The 19,358-nt window shown below is 43.9% G+C and overlaps 2 protein-coding genes across 3 annotated transcripts in view; both read left to right on the top strand.

Annotated features, from left to right (window-relative positions):
* Window positions 1-14: 14 nt before the first annotated feature.
* On the top strand, window positions 15-13,959 carry LOC134069884 (NACHT, LRR and PYD domains-containing protein 3-like). Of its 2 annotated transcripts, none has more exons than XM_062526017.1 (12): window positions 15-322; window positions 1,431-1,512; window positions 1,999-3,885; window positions 4,512-4,685; window positions 5,000-5,173; window positions 5,948-6,121; window positions 7,049-7,222; window positions 8,203-8,376; window positions 8,794-8,913; window positions 11,581-12,500; window positions 13,167-13,328; window positions 13,473-13,959. In XM_062526017.1, the coding sequence occupies exons 2-12, from the start codon at window positions 1,436-1,438 to the stop codon at window positions 13,490-13,492; spliced, it is 4,056 nt and encodes a 1,351-aa protein (XP_062382001.1). In that variant the 5' UTR covers window positions 15-322; window positions 1,431-1,435; the 3' UTR covers window positions 13,493-13,959. The 2 variants fall into 2 exon arrangements, with proteins under 2 accessions (XP_062382001.1, XP_062382000.1); XM_062526016.1 differs by lacking the exon at window positions 15-322 and adding an exon at window positions 433-656.
* Window positions 13,960-14,873: 914 nt separating this feature from the next.
* LOC134070558 (protein NLRC3-like) overlaps window positions 14,874-19,358 on the top strand; it is a 6,027-nt gene continuing 1,542 nt past the window's right edge. Inside the window, exons 1-4 of the mRNA XM_062526947.1 lie at window positions 14,874-14,987; window positions 16,042-16,117; window positions 17,489-18,707; window positions 19,197-19,351. Of these exons, the coding sequence (XP_062382931.1) occupies window positions 16,047-16,117; window positions 17,489-18,707; window positions 19,197-19,351 (1,445 nt within the window). The 5' untranslated portion in view covers window positions 14,874-14,987; window positions 16,042-16,046. The remainder of the gene's footprint in view (window positions 14,988-16,041; window positions 16,118-17,488; window positions 18,708-19,196; window positions 19,352-19,358) is intronic.

The following is a 19,358-nucleotide window of genomic DNA, read 5'->3' as shown; positions in this document are numbered from 1 at the left end:
GTGAATTAGTTTGGATTTTCCAGGGTAGCCAGAAAGTAGGATGTAATGTGTTCTTAGGTTACTGTGACTAACAGCGTTGGTTAGATAGCCTACTGTATGTCACATTTCTAATCTCCAGTCCAGAGTCCAGAAGTGATATGAAAAGCAGAAGGTAGAACCATGATTCTGGCAGAACAATCATTAGTATTATTTGAACAGCAGAGGGCGAACTCTAGCATACCCATTGAAGCCAGTTAGAGCTGACTGTAGGTCACACGCCTGGAACGAAACTAGAAGCTTTTCTGCTGCCTAGTGAATGCAACGCAGACACGGTCGAGTACAGGTAGGCTATGCTAGCCGTGACAACTTTGACGATTTTATCCAAAGCGATTAATTACAATGTACCTTCTTTAAGTTAGGCATTAAGTTCACGTATATGCTCTGTCTGTCGAATCCTAAACAGCTTGTTCTATAGAGCCATACGAGCAACAGTCTGCTCTGCTATCGCGAACCTGTAATAGACCTATGCCATTATGCCAACAGACCTACAGTATGCCTTTATGCCATTCTCTCCACGCGCGGGGATAGAGGCAGCCGGTGCGACTCCCACCGGTCTCCTTACAGACCAGTGAGATATCTGCGGATATGTGCACACAGACACAAACAACAACAGATGGGTAAACAACAAGTTCTTTCAGGCAGGATTGGTGTGCTGTGTTATTACAAACGCTATTTCCGGGTAAATGTAGGCTAACAGTAGACAAGTGTAGACAAGTGTAGACAAACTTGATTGGCCTGGCTGCATAGTAGAGTCCTGACGTCAACCCAACAGAACACCTTTAAGATGAATTAAAGCGAGACTGAGAGTCTCCTCGTCCAACATCAATGTGATTCTGAAAGAATGGTCAAAATGCCCATAAACACACTCATAAACCTTTGTGGAAAGCCTTCCCAGAGGAGTTGAAGCTGTTATAGCTGCAAAGGGTGAACCAATGTCATAGCCCTATTAAGAATGATGTGACTGGGGTAAGGCAGGTAATAGTTTTGGCAATAGTGTAGCTGTAGGATAAGAATTCCAGATATCCATGTCTCATAAGTGCACATTTAATATAATTATATTATCTTTTTGCATTCTGGAATCTGGCATTGCAAAGGTTGTTGGTCTTTGGTCAATCGTGGTTCCGTTAACTTCCCTCCCTTACATGCTCCTGATGAAGCATGTTGATTGGCTGGAATAGTGGTTGTGAGTGTACACAGAGAATAGACAGCTAGAGGATCACAAGCAGTGATTAGCTGCCCTTCACAGTTCTCTTGGACTAGATATACATGTATACTGAACACTGTAGGCTGTCAACTTTTATTTCTCTCTCTCTCTCTCTCTCTCTCTCTCTCTCTCTCTCTCTCTCTCTCTCTCTCTCTGTGTGTGTGTGTGTGTGTGTGCGTGCTTCCAGACGTGATGGCCTCTGATCCAGATGGAAAGAGGAAGAGGAGCAGAGCATACAAAGTGGGCGTGTCTTCATCTGACTCTGACAGGTCAGTCTTCATGGAGGGGGAAATATATTCTGACTATAAGATACTGTCGCTATATGACGCTATCGTGTTGAAGTGGAGGTTTGGACGTGACTATGAGATACTAGTGCTGGAGTGGAGGTGGTCTGGGCTATGGGTAGATGTCTGGGCCATCGGTTGGCTTGCTGTTTAATGGATGTCCTACATGTGTCATTTGCTTGTGTGCAGTAATGTTAATATTTGAATATAGGTTCAGTGACTGCATGCTAAATATCTTTATTCTCCTCTCCTGTCCACTCCTCAGCTCTTGTCATCTTGTCCTACATATGAAAATGACATTACAGTATGAGCTATAGTCTTTTTGACATTACATTATTTTAATCCTTTTTTAAAATAGTACATATATATAGCATATAAGATAATAACACTCTGAAGCAGGACTATGGTAGGAATATTGTGATGATATTTTGTGTGTACAGAGGTGTATTTGTGATTCTGTCATTGATCCAGATGGACACCAGAGGAGGCAGAGGTCCATGAGAAATTCCGATCCACATTGAAGAACAAGTTCCAGCATCTGGTTGAAGGAGTCCATAATCACGGACAAACCAGACTCCTCCAAGAGATCTTTACAGATCTCTACATCACAGAGCGTGAAAGAGGAAGGGTCAATGATGAACATGAGGTCAGACAGATAGAGAGAGCATCCTGGATAGAAGCAGCACAAGGCAGACCAATCAAATGCAGTAACATCTTCAAACCCTTATTGGACGATGACCAGTCTGATAAGTCTGATGATACATCTGATAAATATGATCACAGACAACACAAACCCATCAGAACAGTGCTGACAACAGGAGTGGCTGGCATTGGGAAAACAGTCTCTGTGCAGAAGTTCATCCTGGACTGGACTGAAGATGAAACCAATCAGGATGTCCACTTCATATTTCCTCTTCCTTTCCGAGAGTTGAACCTGATTATGGACAAGAAACTTAGTCTGGTGGAGCTTATTCAACACTTTTTTCCAGAAATAAAGGATTCAGAAATCTTTACCAGCTCAGAGCACAGAGTGATGTTCATCTTTGATGGTCTGGATGAGTGTCGACTTCCTCTAGATTTCAGTTCCAAACTGAGTTGTTGTGATGTGACAGAGCCAGTCTCAGTGAACGTGCTGCTGACAAACCTCATCAAGAAGAAACTGCTTCCCACTGCTCTCCTTTGGATCACCACCCGACCAGCAGCAGCCAGTCAGATCCCTCCTGAGTATGTGGACCAGGTGACAGAAATAAGGGGATTCAATGACCTACAGAAAGAGGAGTACTTTAAGAAGTACTTTAATAAAATAACCAGTAACGAGAACCTTGCCAGCAGAACCATCACACACCTGAAGTCATCCAGGAGCCTCTACATCATGTGCCACGTTCCAGTCTTCTGCTGGATTTCAGCCACTGTCGTCGAGAGATCATTTGAATCAGAAAAAGTAGAAATGCCAAGAACTCTCACTCAAATGTACATTCACTTCCTGATAATTCAGACAAGCATAAAACATCTCAAGTACACAGAGAGAAAAGAGACAGACGAAGAGATTATTTTCAACCTGGCAAAAATGGCCTTCCAACAGCTGGAGAAAGGCAATCTGATCTTCTATGAGGATGACCTGAGAGAAAGTGGCATTGATGTCACAGAAGCATCAGTGTACTCAGGAGTGTGTACTCAGATCTTCAGAGAGGAGTCTGGGCTGTACCAGGGGAAGGTGTTTAGCTTTGTGCATCTGAGCATTCAAGAGTTTCTTGCAGCTTTATATGTGTTCCTCGGCTTCAAAAACACAGAGACAAGCGTGTCTGACCAACATCAAACCTCTCAGCTCTCTGCTCTGTTCAGATCTGCAACACTGCATGAACTACACAAGACTGCAGTGGACCTGGCCTTACAAATATGGAACGGACACCTGGACCTTTTCGTTCGATTCCTTTTCGGCCTGTCACTGGAGTCCAATCAGAATCTCCTAATGCACCTACTGCCACAGACATATAGTCAACCACAGAGCTCAGAGCAAACAGTCCAGTACATCAAACAGAAGATCAGAGATCAAATAAAACCAGACACAATTGCAATCAGGGGAAATACAGCCAGAGTGATCAACCTGTTCTACTGTCTGAATGAGCTGAATCACCATGCTGTAGTGGAGGTCATTGACAGGAGCTCAGGAACTTTGTATGTATACATGCTTGTACCAGGACAGTGGGAGACTAGGAGATTTACATTTCAGATTCCAGAGGAGCGGCTGGATGAGTTTGACCTGCAGAAGTACATAAAGACACCAGAGACTGATCAGACTGAACTCCTCAGTCCAGATGAAGTTCTTCAGAGGCTGGTTCCAGTGGTCACATCAGCGCAGTGAGTAAACCTGTAATCTGGGACATTGTCTGTGCAGGACACCCTATGATCAGGGCCACCACAATGACAATACTCTGTCATTCCAAATGCCACTTTAATAATGAGCTTAGATTTTCTTTGTGATGTTTGATGTCTGAGTTTTGCAACAGTAAAGATAATGCACCTGTCAAAGTATTTCAAACTGTGGCGATAAACGATTCTCTCCCGGAGAGCGCTCAGCTTCCTTCTCTTCACACGCAGGCCAATCAAAAAACATGTAGCTCCCTAGTGTCAGTCAGTTAACTGACCCTTATGACCTACCCTTGTGTGTGCTTGTGTTTGTCAAACGCCTTGATGTGTCGTGTGTGTGTGTGTGCTTTCATCTGTCAAACCCCCTGATGTGTGTTGGGGAGTTGGGAGAGCGTTCAGTGTCTTGACAGTCTAGTGGGTGCGTGCGTGCGTGCGTGCGTGCGTGCGTGCGTGCGTGCGTGCGTGCGTGCGTGCGTGCCTGCCTGCCTGCCTGCCTGCCTGCCTGCCTGCCTGCGCGCCTGCGTGCGTGCATGTGTGAATGTGTGTGTGGAGTTCATAAGGAAGTGTGTGTGTGCCTGTGTGTGTGTGGGGGGTCATCATGTGTTATGTTTCTCCAGGCTGAGGTGGTGTTCCCTCACAGAGAAGAGCTGTGCTATGATAGCGTCAGCTGCCAGATCAAACTCTTGCTGTTTAAAGGAGCTGGACCTGAGTGACAATGAGCTTCATGATGCAGGAGTTCAGCATCTCTCAGAGCTCCTCAAGAATCCCCTCTGCAAAGTGGAGAAACTAGAGTGAGTCTGAACACACAACAAGAGATCTGTGTGTATGTGGGTGGGTTGGGGGAGGGGGGGCGTCGGGAGGTAGTGATGAGTGAGTGGGGTGTCTGTGCGTGTTTTATAGTTAGAGGTACAGTATGTGAGTGTAAAAAATAAATATGTGTGTTATACCCAGTGAGTGGAGTTTGTGTGTGTGTGTGCGTACTGTATGCGTTGGTTTGTGTGTGTGTGTGTGTGTGTGTGTGTTTTGGGCGGGGGTTCACGTGTTGTGTTAGATGTACAGTATATGAGTGTAATAATGAGATACGTCATGTGCTGTGTTTCTCCAGGCTGATTGGATGTTCCCTCACAGAGAAGAGCTGTGCCGTGATAGCGTCAGCTGCCAGATCAAACTCCTGCAGTTTAAAGGAGCTGAAACTGAGTCTCAATGAGCTTCATGATGTAGGAGTTCAGCATCTCTCAGAGCTCCTCAAGAATCCCCACTGCAAACTGGAGAAGCTACAGTGAGTCTGAACCATAGACAGTAAAAGAAATGGACAAACAGACTCTGTTGTTCTCAATGGGAGGGGACTGAAAAACATTCTGTTTACTTCCCATCGTACGTGCGCAGACTTAGCCTTGCTGTAACTGGTCTGATGGATGGGTCACACAGAAATGTAACATTCGTGACATCGAGTTTTTTTTATCAGGTTTACTTTATCATACAGTAGGCTACCATAGGCTACATAGCTTTTCACTGATCTTGCTAATGACTTTCCGTCACAGTTTTCGTGCAGGCTGGACTGAAATTCTTATCCAAACATTACGGGTAATTTCCCTACTGTGCGACGTCGAACGTTAGCTTCCCTTCAACTGACATGCTAACTATACTTCTTTACGGGATACCAACGTTGTGTTAGAGGAAGTTGTGAATTAGTTGTGCCTTCTATTTCGTATGTAGAAAATGCAGAAGCTACAACGGCGACACAGGGCACATGTTACAGTACATGAAGTGAGTGTGTGTGTGTGTGTGTGTGTGCACGTGCACGTGTGTATGTGTGTGCACGTGTGTGTGTGCCCAGGTAGAACCAATACATGATTGGACTTTTACTCACTGAACCTGGGGTTTTCCACCCCTGGATGTATTGTATAGGTACAGTACAGTGTGTGTGAACTGGATAAACTAGTGGGAGTCTGAAGACGCAACAACAGATCTGTGTGTGTGTATGTTGTATAGTCAGATGTACCGTATGTGAGTGTAATAATCAGATATGTCATTATGTGTTATGTCTCTCCAGGCTGATACAGTGTTCCCTCACAGAGAAGAGCTGTGCTGCGATAGCGTCAGCAACCAGATCAAACTCCTGCAGTTTGAAGGAGCTGAACCTGAGTGACAATGAGCTTCATGATGCAGGAGTTCAGCATCTCTCAGAGCTCCTCAAGAATCCCCACTGCAAACTGGAGACACTAGAGTGAGTACACACAACAACAGATCTGAGTGTGTGTGTGTGTGTGTGTGGGGGGGGGGGGGGGTGTTGAGTGTGTGTGTGTGTGTGTGTGGCAGTGCCCCCCTGTGGTGAGTGCTAAAATACAGTGTGTGGGTAAGCAATGTTTGTGCGCATGTGTGTGTGTGTGTGTGTGTGTGTGTGTGTGTGTGTGTGTTTGTGTGTTGTGTAGATAGAAGTACAGTATTTGAGTGTTGAGTGGGGGGGGGGGGGGGGGGGGGTCAGCTGATGGGAAAGTTTGGTTAGCTGATGGGAAAGTTTCCATCCGAAGACTAACTGATTCTGAAAAGCCTGTTACATATCGCACACTGCAACAAATCAGTATTGCTGTGTTAACCATGTTCGGTTCCACGTATGCATGTGAGAAATCTTTCTCACATATGAAAAATATAATGACAAGCCTGTGTTCACGTTTAAAAGATGAAAGCCTCAATGTTTGCATGAAAAGCTTCACCTCACTGAATATGAGCCAGACTACAAGGCCATCAGCAAAAGTAATCTCTGGGAGGCAAAATGTTCAATTTCTCCTATGACATGTCAAATAATTGATTGTTGTGTTGTGAACAATGATCTTACTTTGCATACCAAATTACACTGGGAAAATAGGCTAGGGGGTGGTGTTTAGACTATATGGGAAGTCTAAAGGCCTATACTTTTGTAATTCCAATTTACATTTCAAGTTACTTGCACATTTGTTTTAAAGCTAGTGGAAAATGTACGGTAGGTTAAGTATCCAAACTTTTTCTTGTAACCTTCATTTATGTTCTGACTGAGATAATAATGACATTTGATAAAAGTGGCTCTGCAGGCAAAAAAGTTTCCCGACCCCTGAGTTACAGGTACAGTGTGTGAGTGTAATAATCAAATATGTTATCATGTGTTATGTTTCTCCAGGCTGGAGAAGTGCTCCCTCACAGAGAAGAGCTGTGCTGCAATAGCGTCAGCTGCCAGATCAAACTCCTGCAGTCTGAAGGAGCTGAACCTGAGTGACAATAAGCTTCATGATGCAGGACTTCAGCATCTGTTAGAGCCCCTCAAGAATCCACACTGCAAACTGGAGAAACTGGAGTGAGTCTGAACACACAACAGCAGATATGTGTGTGCATTGGGGGGGGGGGGGGGGGGGGGGTGTACAGTAGTGATGAGTGAGAGGAGTTCATAAATGCGTGTGTGTGTGTCATAACCCAGGATGAATATGTGTGAGAAACACTCTGACTGTTCAAATAGGGTGTGTTTGTGGCTGTGGCTGTGGCCTCCTGTGATGAGTGCATGATGATAAAATGCAGTGTGTGGGGGAAGCAGTGTGTGTGTGTGTGTGTGTTTGTGTACGCATGTGTAGGTACAGTATGTGAGTAAGTACAGTATGTGAGTGTAATGATCAACTCATGCATTGTGTGTATGCGTTCGTGTCAGAGTGTGTGTGTGTGTGTGTGTGTGTGTGTGTGTGTTTGTATGTGTGCCACCCATAGCATGTGTGTGTGTTTGTCTGTGTGTCATTACACTTGATGTGTGTGTGAGTGTGTGTTTGACACTCTTTGTTTGTTCAATTAGGGTGAGTATGTGTCAATGGCCCCGTGATGACTGCACGATGATTAAATGCAGTGTGTGGGGGAAGCAATGTTTGTGTGTGTGTGTGTGTGTGTGTGTGTGTGTGTGTGTGTGTGTGTGTGTGTGTTTTTCACTTTCTGAATGTGTGTGAGAGTGTGTGTGTGTTGTAAGTGAAAGATAAATGAGAGAGACAGTGATGTATTGCTGAAATGAAATGCAGTGTGTGGAGGAAACAGTGTTTATGTTTACTTTGTTAGGGGACACGATGTGGGTGTGTGGGGGGGGCACTCTTTGATTGTTCAGGCATGCTGTTTGTATGTGTGTTTGGAAGTGTTTCAAAGCAGTGTTTGGTGTGTGTGTGTGTGTGTGTGTGTATGTGTGTGTGTGTGTGTGTGTGTGTGTGTGTGTGTGTGTGTGTGTGTGTGTGTGTGTGTGTGTGTGTGTGTGTGTGTTGTATAGAGTAATAATCAGATGTGTCATCATGTGTTTTGTTTCTCCAGGTTGTGTGGTTGTTCCGTCACAGAGAAGAGCTGTGCTGTGATAGCGTCAGCTACATTATCAAACTCCTGCAGTTTGAAGGAGCTGAACCTGAATTACAATGACATTCATGATGCAGAAGTTTGGCATCTCTCAGAGCTCCTCAATAATCCCCACTGCAAACTAGAGAAACTAGTGTGAGTGAGTTTGTCTGTTTGTCTGTGTGTCATAACACTCTATGTGTGTGTGTGAGTGTGTGTTTGGCACTCTTTGTTTGCTCAAATAGGATGAGTGTGTGTGTCAGTGATCCTCTGTGATGACTGCATGCCGATGAAATGCAGTGTGTGGGGGAAGCAATGTTTTTGTGTGTTTGTGTGTATTTCACTTTCTCTCTCTCTTTCTCTCTCTCTCTCTCTCTCTGTGTGTTTGTATGTTCCCATGTGTGTAGGTGTCTGTGTGTGTATTTCTCTCTCTCTCCCTCTCTCTGTGTGTGTATGTGTTTGTATGTTCCCATGTGTGTGTGTGTGTGTATGTGTGTGTGTGTTATAGTGTGCAAACTGGATAAACTGAAGTGAGTGTTAACATATAAGTACCTGTAATCGTTTGTCTTCTAGAGTGGATGGTCTTACCTTCCTAAAGGACACTCCAGCAGCAGCAGCAGCCGCTATTAGCAGCTCCCACTCAGATGCTGCAGAGCTCCACCTCAGAGACAAAGCCCAGCAGGACACTCACAAGTGAGTCTAGTGCAAAATGGCACACACTCTCTCTCTCTCTGTCAGTCACACACACACACACACACACACAGATAACCCAAGACATTTTGATATTTGAAGGAGTGTGCGTAAGACTGACAGGACACCGCCATCACCATGACATGACACCACAGTCTACTCCAGACATGGAACGTTTATCATTTTTTATGGAATTTTATCATTTTAGGGGCAACATCATGGACTTTCAGGGAATTTTGTTGTTGTAGCATTTTCTTGACTACTTTGCAGGTGCTCTGAGATCATTTGTCGGTATATTATACTATTCATTCTATAACGGATAGTTCCGGTCCTTGATTATGATTGGCTGAATCGCGTTCGATGCCGTTGTATATAGGACGATAAACACACACCTTGACCGCATTTCGTTCTATAGTAATGCGCTAGCACAAAACTAGCAGTGGCTGTGTCTTGTTGTTGCTTGGCAACCATTCATATGGAGGGAATATATTTCTTGGCGGAAGAATGATTATCTATGAATACATCGTTACTTTTTCGTTGATCTGCCTTTGTTTCATGAAATCTTTCTAGATCGACGTGGTAACCGTTATAGAAAAGCAATAAGCCACTCGAGTCCGTGCGTTATACTGTATAATCGAACAGCTAAGGGGGTTTTAGGCACTCCGCTTCGCGTCGTGCCTAACAACGCCCCTTAGCTGTTCGATTCATAGACTGTATATATAGAACTATATACAGTCTATGGTTCGATTAGTACGGGATAATGGACGACACGCCGTGCGGTTATTCAAAGTTAATGCACGTTCTAGACGGTGATACGGCCCGACGCGAAGCGGAGGGACGTTCCGTCTAGAAAAGTGCATTAACTTTGAATAACCGCACGGCGTGAAGTCCATTATCCCGCTTATTCCACTGTTGCCACTGCGTTGTGTTCGTTTCCGGTGCTAATTTAAATGTTTTAATCGCTAGAACTGTTTTGTTTGTAGAACTGCTTTTCCCAGACACATTTCAACTAATTTCTCAAACTGCGGTTACTAGTTCTAAATGGATGGTTGCTATGGCCAAAAGCCAGTCGTTAGTTCTAATCTCCCGTTGTCAAGCTGGCATATCCCAAGATTCTGATCAACGTTAACTTTGAAAGATTGCTATTTTTCTTAGCCTATTGCCACCTAACTAGCTAAATGACACCTCTGTCATATGCTAAACGTTACTATGATCTGAACGTCTGTATTTTACAGCTTGTATGTAACGTGACAGTGCATTTAAACTTCACAACAAGTTTGGCGAATTAATATTCAAGTGTAATACGGTCAAAAACAATGGAACTACTTCATAGCCGTGCGGTTATTCAAAGTTAATGCACACCCTTACAGAACGCAGAACAATGGGGAACTCAACCGAGCAGTGGAATAATACAGTATAACGCACGGCCTCTCGGGGCTTATTGCTTAATTATATAGTAAGTCATGGAAATTCCTTTCCTTTATGAATGTTATGTTGATATCAGATGTGTGTATGTGTTTATGTGTGTGTGTGTTCGCAGAATTTTTTACTCTGCTTTATCTGAGTGTAAGCTCAGATGTGAGTGTTGTGTTCTCACTTGACGGTGAGTATGCTTAATGTGTGGGTGTGTCTTTGCCATAGACAGTACTGGCATTGGTGTCATAGCAACAATGTCAATAAAAAAGCAGTCTGACATAACTGTTGAGTCCGAATCGAGTGCCCTGTGTCCACCAATCGCAATTTTCAATATAAAGTCTATGTAGCTCAGTGTTCACAGCGCTGAGTGCCCTCGGCGGAAAAAAGCTCTCGGTGCTGACCGTTTTTTACCGCAGCGCTCAGAGCGCTCGAAGTTGAAATCTGTTCAACTTTTAGAACAGCGCTGGGCTCGTCAATGTCACTTCTCGTTATAAATTGTCTCTGGTTTTGGTAACATAGCAACAATAGACACTTCTCGAAGCGCCGAGAGAAGGAGGTTGAGGGCGCTTTCAGCGTAAAAAACGCAATAGGTGGACAAAGTACCTTAGTCAGGTGGCATCCCATGTGTATCTGTTTGACCTGTATGCAAACTGCATTGGATCCAGAGTTGCTGAAATGATGTTCAGTATGTGTGTCTTGATAAGGCTCTCAAATCACTTCATCAGGACTGGAGTGAGGGTCACTGGCATGAGACCGCCACTCTCTTTGGTACAGTTGGTCCAATGAGGATGGGACGGGGGGTTGCTATGGTTACAGCACCACATTCGGATCCACATGCCCTGGGTTATTCCCCTGTCCCACCCCATTTCTCTATCCCTTTCACTTCCTGTTACTCTCTCTACTGTCCTTCCCGAATAAAAGTAAAAAAGACCCAAAATATTTGAAAACAAAAACAGGATGCGATTGTAGACAGTGTGAGGGAAAGGTTGAACATGTCTGTGGCTACTTCCATTAGTTCTGCAGCACATAACTTGAAGACACGTCCTGAGACCTGCCGTCTTGCATGTGTTCATCCTGCTCAGTGACTCATACTCTTGCCACTGATGAAAGATCACTTTTCCAAACACCTTGATCAATGTCTACAGGGAGAAACTTCTCATTATGCTGCACTTTCTGTGTTCAAACAGTGTGTGTGTGTGTGTGTGTGTATGTGTGTGTGTGTGTGTGTGTGTGTGTGTGTGTGGTGTGTTAAAGGGAGGATCACCGCAATGATGCCCCACAGAGGAGCTGTGAATCCTGTACTGAAGTTCCAGACTCCAGCCACTGGGTCCTTGTGAAGCCTGAAGTCTCTACAGAGGAGAGCGTCTCCACCTACAGCCTGAGCTCTCCTGCAGGGAGCTATGAGTGCGCAGAGTCTGGTCTGCGCTGGACGTGTGCTGATCCAGTCACCCTCCAGTACCGCTTCACAGACTGGCATGTTTTTGCTGACGAGCTGGCCCACATGCAGTCCAGACAGGCTGGTCCTTTGATGGACATCAGGCTCATATCAGGAGAGCTGGAGGAGATCCACCTGCCACATTTTCTCTGTTTGGGAGGTTCTGAGACGTCTGTGCGTGATGCTGTGAGGATCCTGCATGGGCGGGAGAGTGGCGTGTGTGTGGAGGTGTGTGAGCTGACCCGACACCATGCCAGGCTTCTCCACCCCTCCTTCTCTCTGTTAGGGCTGGTGTATTACCTGAGGGATCTGCTGTCACCCAAAGTCCACTGTGAGCTGCTGCTCTTCTGCACCAGCAGCACTCCCCTGGTTCTCCACACCTACCTGGTGCCGAACGACCCAACTCACATCCGGGCCATCCACCAGAAGGAAGTAGAGAAAGAGAAGAGGGGGATGTTGATCGACAAACCCAGTGCCTTGGTCCCACTCTGGCTGAATGACGTCTTTTGCGTGAAGACATTGTGTCCATCGGAGATCCAACCAAAGAATATGAACCTGTGGCCGCTCTCCACTCGTAGGTTCTTTGAAGTGTACATGAAGGAGCCAGAGGAGGAGTTTGATATGGAGGTCATCAACTCTTCAGACACAGAGCCCATCTGGACTGTCAAGATCCGCAAAGACGACTACTGTAAGACCAGCAGGAGCCTAGGACAGGCCAGCAGCCAGGGGACAAACACAGGTACTCACACACACACACACACACACACACACACACACACACACACACAGCTGCTTTCTCTCTGCTTCCTTCCCTCACTGCACAAAACAAACAAAAAATAAACCAAAATAAGTAACAAGATAAAGCAGACCAATATGCACAAACCACCAGGTATAACTGTTCATTTACAACGGTCTGTAATTTAATTGTGATAAAAATCCAGGTGTTTTTGCCAGTTGTACTATAGGGCTCCCCCTAGAGTCCCAATATAAATTTATTTATACTTTACAAGTCAAGGTATGAGCTAACTATGGTCTGTACTAGGAGCTGAGTTGCGTGTTGGGTGGGGTACGGTTTGATTGTCCATATATTGAAAAGTGCAAAGCGGCACAATCGGGTAACCGAGGCAACATGGTCAGAGGTCAGCTGATCATCGATCATGACAACTTTGTTTGTTGCTACCTTGGTAGATGCAAGAGTAGAGAGAGGGTGTCAGTTTTGATGTTGACCAGTAGTTGAGTCTTAGAGACTGTGTGAACCTTCCACACACTACCAACATCCAGACCCCTGTGGAAGGTAGTATGGAGCTAGTGCTGTATGATAAGCAGCATGCACACATTGCTTGAATCTGTTTGTTTATGTCCTCCCTCTCTTTGTGTGTTGCTGATGTTGCCTCTCTGCCCTTAGTGTCCACTACCAGCACAGAGGAGATGCCCTCTGGCTCCTCTAACCCAGTCCAGCCAGCCTCAGTCTCGTCCTCCATTACGGCTCACACTGGTGGAGTTGCTGTGTCTCCTAGTCTCTCTGGAAATACCTTCTATGGACCAGTATACATGTCGCCAAAATCAGGTACAGCATTTCAAGCACATGAGTCTGCATATTCCAAAAGTGCTGTTGTGCAACTATTGTTCAATGATGTGTACTATCGTTGAAGGATAACATTATCTATCTATCTCTTTTTCTCTCTCTATACTGTATGTCTTTGTCTCTCAGATCACATTCCACCAAAGTGAACTCCAAGATGTTGCTAAAACTACCCTTCATCATGTTGCTCTATGTGCCAATAAAATAAAGCTCCAGTCTAGTAGCACTCAGGTTTCCTATTACACACTTTTGAAGACAAATACATTGAATGTGTCTAATGTTTAAAGGCTTAGTTTTAAGTGTTTAAGATTTGAAAATAGGTAATTATGTATGACATATCATGTACAGTATGAATAAAGTTCCAATTTTCTTAAGGCACAGTAATCTTCACAGTAAGCCCCATTATAGTGTTTGAAATATGCCACAGACTTTAATGAATTCAGCAAGGATTATTAACAAGGTATTGTTTTAGTTTGCAAAGTGTAATGGTGCATTTGTTTACCTACCTTTGCGTACCTTACAAGAGGCCAAATCCACACATCCCCCACTTGACCTAAAACAAGATTGAAATCCAGGATGTTCCCTTGTTTCAGCAGATACATTGGTGAAGCATCTTGGTGAATCATCATTGTAAAGAATAAAGCCTGTTTCCCGATTTTGCAGCATCCTGACCGAGTTTCCAGATCACTTTGGTTCTAAAAAAAATTACACATACACAAAGAATTTATGAAGCTGAATCACATTAAATGGATCAACTCTGGACGAGTGACTTATATGCTGTGTGTGGCATAGCACTTTAAACATGTACAAGTGGTGTAACCATTTGAAAACACAGTCGTCTAATTACTCAATGTATCACCAGTGAGGTAAAGATTTCCCAGTATTGACTTGGTTGGGTTAAATCTACAGTGTTCTGTAAAGATGCCATTTTGAATGGCAAACCATTTCATTTCAGAGTTTAATTTCACAAATCACATCTTACATAAAATATACATACACTGAATTATGGACACATTAATATATATATATATTATATATATATATATATATATATATATATATATATACACTGTGTATATATATATATAATTTCAGTTTAATTTTTTCCATGGGAGTGTTTATATACACAAACACAGATTACTTGAAAGTGTTTATTATTATTTAATTCCAATTTCTCCTGAGATTTCTAAAAATGGCAGAAAGTAGGATGTAATGTGTTCTTATAGGCTACTCTGACTAACAGAGTTCGTTTTAATAGCACAGAGGACAGTGTTGGACTATATGCCCATTCATCTCTATGGGCCAGCACAATCAGATCAGGAGAACAGGAAGGCAGCGCCATTCAGTTTAGCAGCAGTAAAATTAATAGTGTGAAATAAATCACATTTCTGATCTCCAGAGTCCTGAAATTATATGAAAAGCAGATTGTAGAACGCATGGTTCCAAGCGAGACGCTACTCCATGGTTCTGGCAGAATAATCATTACTATTATTTGAACAGCAGAGGGCGAACAACAGCCCATTGAGGCCAGTTAGACCTGCCTGTAGGTCATTTACAGTAGGCTACACACCCTGGAACGAAATAAGTTTTTTTCTGCTGTCCAGACTGAGCATGCAACGCGGACACGGTCGAGTAGACCTACAGGTAGGCTATATTAGCCTTGAAAACGATTTTATCCATAGCGATTTATTACAATGCATCTTCTAGTTGGGCATAAAGTTCACGCAGGTATGTCTGTCGTGTCGAATCCTAGCTTGTTCTGAAGAGCCATAAAAACAACAGTCTCCGCGAACTTGTAATAGACCTATGCCTGCCCATCTTTGCGATTCTCTCCACGCGCGGTGATAGCTGAGACGGTCTCTTACAGAGATATCTACGGATATGGGCACAGTGCACACATATACATACAACACCAGATGGGCAAACAACAAGTTATTTCAGGCAGGATTGGTGTGCTGTGTTACAAACGCTATTTCCGGGTAAAGGTAGCTAACAGTAGACAGGGCAAAGTTCAGGGGCCGGTTTCCTGATAACGTTCATTCAATCTTACCAAAGTTTACCTTAGTCGTGGTTCCTTAACTGTCCTTTTGGAGTTTTCTTACGAAAACGTCGTGTTCGATGTACAAGGCGCTGTCCACCCTGAAAGTGCTGAATTGGTTGACATCGATTGCTCAGAAATCGAGAGATCGATTTTTCACTTCACGCGGAGGCATGACGGCATTATGAAAGACAGTGCGTTCTTTGCATGCAAAGTCCATCACATTGCTTTGGTACAGTACATTTCTTAGTTTTGAAAGAATTGAAATTCTCGAGTCTACCTGTTCAATCTCCACATCATTGTGTCACGTGTGCACAGTTTGTCATTTCTTTGAACAACTTCCAAATGTTTTGCTACATCCATTCAAATTATTCTTTACACTTCTATGCTGAATAGTCCCCCCCCACACACACACACCCCACCCCACACACACTCCATGATATGCTCCTGAAGAAGCATGTTGATTGGCTGGTATAGTGATTATGAGTGTACAGCTAGAGGATCACAAGCAGCGATTAGATCAGCGATATACTGAACACTGTATCAACTTTTATTCCTGTGTATGTGTGTGTGTGTGTGTGTGTGTGTGTGTGTGTGTGTGTGTGTGTGTGTGTGTGTGTGCGCGCGCGCGTGTGTGTGTGTGTGTGTGTGTGTTTCCAGACGTGATGGCCTCTGATCCAGATGGAGAGAAGAAGAGGAGCAGAGCATACAAAGTGTCTTCATCTGACTCTGACAGGTCAGTCTTTATGGAGGGCAAAATATATTCTGACTGTCACTATGAGACACTATCGTGTTAAAGTGGAGGTTTGGATGTGACTATAAGACACTATTGGGGTGGAGGCTTGGATGTGACTATAAGACACTGGGGTGGAGGAGTGGATGTGACTATAAGACGCCAGTGATGGAGTCGAGGTTTGGATGTGACTTTAAGACACTAGTGTTGGAGTGGAGGTTTGGATGTGACTACGCTAGTGTTGGAGTGGAGGTTTGGATGTGACTATAAGACACTAGTGATGGAGTGGAGGTTTAGATGTGACTACACTAGTGATGGGTTGGAGGTTTGGATGTGCCTATAAGACGCTAGTGATGGAGTGGAGGTTTGGATGTGACTACACTAGTGTTGGAGTGGAGGTTTGGATGTGACTATTAGACACTGGGGTGGAGGTCTGGATTTAAGCAATAAGCCCAGAGAGGCCGTGCGTTATACTGTATAATCGAACAGCTAAGGGGCGTTGTTAGGCACGACGGTACGAATTGCCTAGTGTGAGTACGCCCTAAGACGCTAGTGATGGAGTGGAGGTTTGGATGTGAATATACGACACTAGTGTTTTTTTTATGATATGCAGTATTTTATACCCAGTGTTTTCCCACTCCCGTCTTCTCCTCTCCTCTCCTCTTCTCTTCTGTTCCTCTGTTCATCAGTAATGTTGTTTTTCGTCCTATTTGGGGTGCTGGAAGGTTGTTGTTTGGGGTTCGAGAATGGGTGACTTTAAGGTAGATTATAAAATGTGAAGAAGATGACCTGTACCATGGGTCCATGGGTAGATGTCTGGGCTATGGGTTGGCTTGTTTATGGATGTCCTACATGTGTCACATGCTGATTCCTGCTTGTCTCCTGTCCTCTCCTCAGCTCTTCTCTCATACTCATTTTAGAATAACCCCGATTCTGCCATATATGTTTTTTTTTAAAGACACAAATACAAGTGTTCATTCCTCTCTCTTAAAAAAGAAAAAAAAACACAAATGTTAACAAACCCAGTTAAATTATAACATGTATTACAATTCAAATAGTCAGTGGAGTTTTGGAGGTAAACTATTAAACTTGTTTTGGAAAATAAAGGCTACATCTGTGAAAGCAATGCAAAATGATGTTATTGCAAACTCCCTGCATGTTTAGATTGTGTTCCTCCTATTGAGAAAATTACATTACAGTATGAGCTGTTGTCCCTTTTACATGACATTACTTTAATAAGTTCTAATAATGAACACTTATTTAGCATATAATGTAATTGATATGCATTCTGAATCTGGCAGGACTATTGTAGAAATATTGTGATGATATTTTGTTAACAACAGAGGTGTATTTGTGATTCTGTCATTGATCCAGATGGACACCAGAGGAGGTAGATGTCCATAAGAAATTCCGGTCCACATTGAAAAGCAAATTTCAGCATCTAGTTGAGGGAGTACCTAATCAGGGAGAAACCAAACTCCTCCAAGAGATCTTTACAGAGCTCTATATCACAGAGGGGGGAAGAGGAAGGGTCAATGATGAACATGAGGTCAGACAGATAGAGAGAGCATCCTGGAGACCATGTGGCAGACCAATCAAATGCAGTAACATCTTTAAACCCTTATTGGATGATGATGAAGCATCTGATGTATCTTCTCACAGACAGCACAAACCCATCAGAACAGTGCTGACAAAGGGAGTGGCTGGCATTGGGAAAACAGTCTCTGTGCAGAAGTTCATCCTAGACTGGACTGAAGATGAAGCCAATCAGGATGTCCACTTCATATTTCCTCTTTCTTTCCGAGAGTTAAACCTGATGATGGACAAGAAACTTAGTCTGGTGGAGCTTATTCAACACTTTTTTCCAGAAATAAAAGATTCAAAAATCTTCACCAGCTCAAAGCGCAGAATTATGTTCATCTTTGATGGTCTGGATGAGTGTCGACTTCCTCTAGATTTCCATTCCAACCTGAGTTGTTGTGATGTGACAAAGCCAATCTCAGTGAGCGTGCTGCTGACAAACCTCATCAGGAGGAATCTGCTTCCCTCTGCTCTCCTCTGGATCACCACCCGACCAGCAGCAGCCAGTCAGATCCCTCCTCAGTATGTGGACCAGGTGACAGAAATAAGGGGATTTAATGACCCACAGAAAAATGAGTACTTTAAGAAGTACTTTAAGAAAATAACCAGTGATGAGAACCTCGTCAACAAAACCATCACACACCTGAAGTCATCCAGGAGCCTCTACATCATGTGTCACATCCCAGTCTTCTGCTGGATTTCAGCCACTGTGGTAGAGAGATCATGTGAATCAGAAAAATTAGAAATGCCAAGAACTCTCACTCAAATGTACACTCACTTCCTGGTCATTCAGACAAGCATAAAACATCTCAAGTACACAGAGAGAAAAGAGACAGATGAAGAGATGATTTTCAAACTGGGGAAAATGGCTTTCCAACAATTGGAGAAAGGCAATCTGATCTTCTATGAGGAAGACCTGAGAGAATGTGGGATTGATGTCATAGAAGCATCAGTGTACTCAGGAGTGTGTACTCAGATCTTCAGAGAGGAGTCTGGGCTGTACCATGGGAAGGTGTTCAGCTTTGTGCATCTGAGCATTCAAGAGTTTCTTGCAGCTTTATATGTGTTCCTCTGCTTCAAAAACAGAGAGAGAAGCATGTCTGACCAACACCTAACCTCTCGGTTCTCAGCTCTGTTCAGTTCTGCAACACTGCATGACCTACACGTGATTGCAATGTTCCTCTCTTTAGGAATTAAGAATGGACGCCTGGACCTTTTCCTCCGTTTCCTTTTGGGCCTCTCACTGGAGTCCAATCAGAATCTCCTTATGCACCTACTGCCACAGACAAATAGTCAACCACAGAGCTCAGAGCAAACAGTCCAGTATATCAAACAGATAATCAGATATCAAATAAATTTAGACAGATCCGGATCAAGGGGAAATTTAGACAGAATGATCAACCTGTTCTACTGTCTATATGAGCTGAATCACCATGCTGTAGTGGAGGTCATCGAGAGGAGCTCAGCAACTCTGTATGTAGACATGCTTGTACCGGGACAGTGGGAGACTAGGACATTTGAGTTTAAGATTCCAGAAGAGCAGTTGGATAAGTTTGACCTGCAGAAGTACATAAGGACACCAGAGACTGATCAGACTGAACTCCTCAGTCCAGATGAAGTTCTTCAGAGGCTGGTTCCAGTGGTCACATCAGCACGGTGAGTA

This window comes from Sardina pilchardus, chromosome 22 (genome assembly GCF_963854185.1).
Source record: "Sardina pilchardus chromosome 22, fSarPil1.1, whole genome shotgun sequence".
Taxonomy (NCBI): Eukaryota; Metazoa; Chordata; class Actinopteri; order Clupeiformes; family Clupeidae; genus Sardina; species Sardina pilchardus.
Note: the sequence above shows the minus strand (reverse complement) of the source record. Positions and strands in the feature narration are given on the sequence as shown.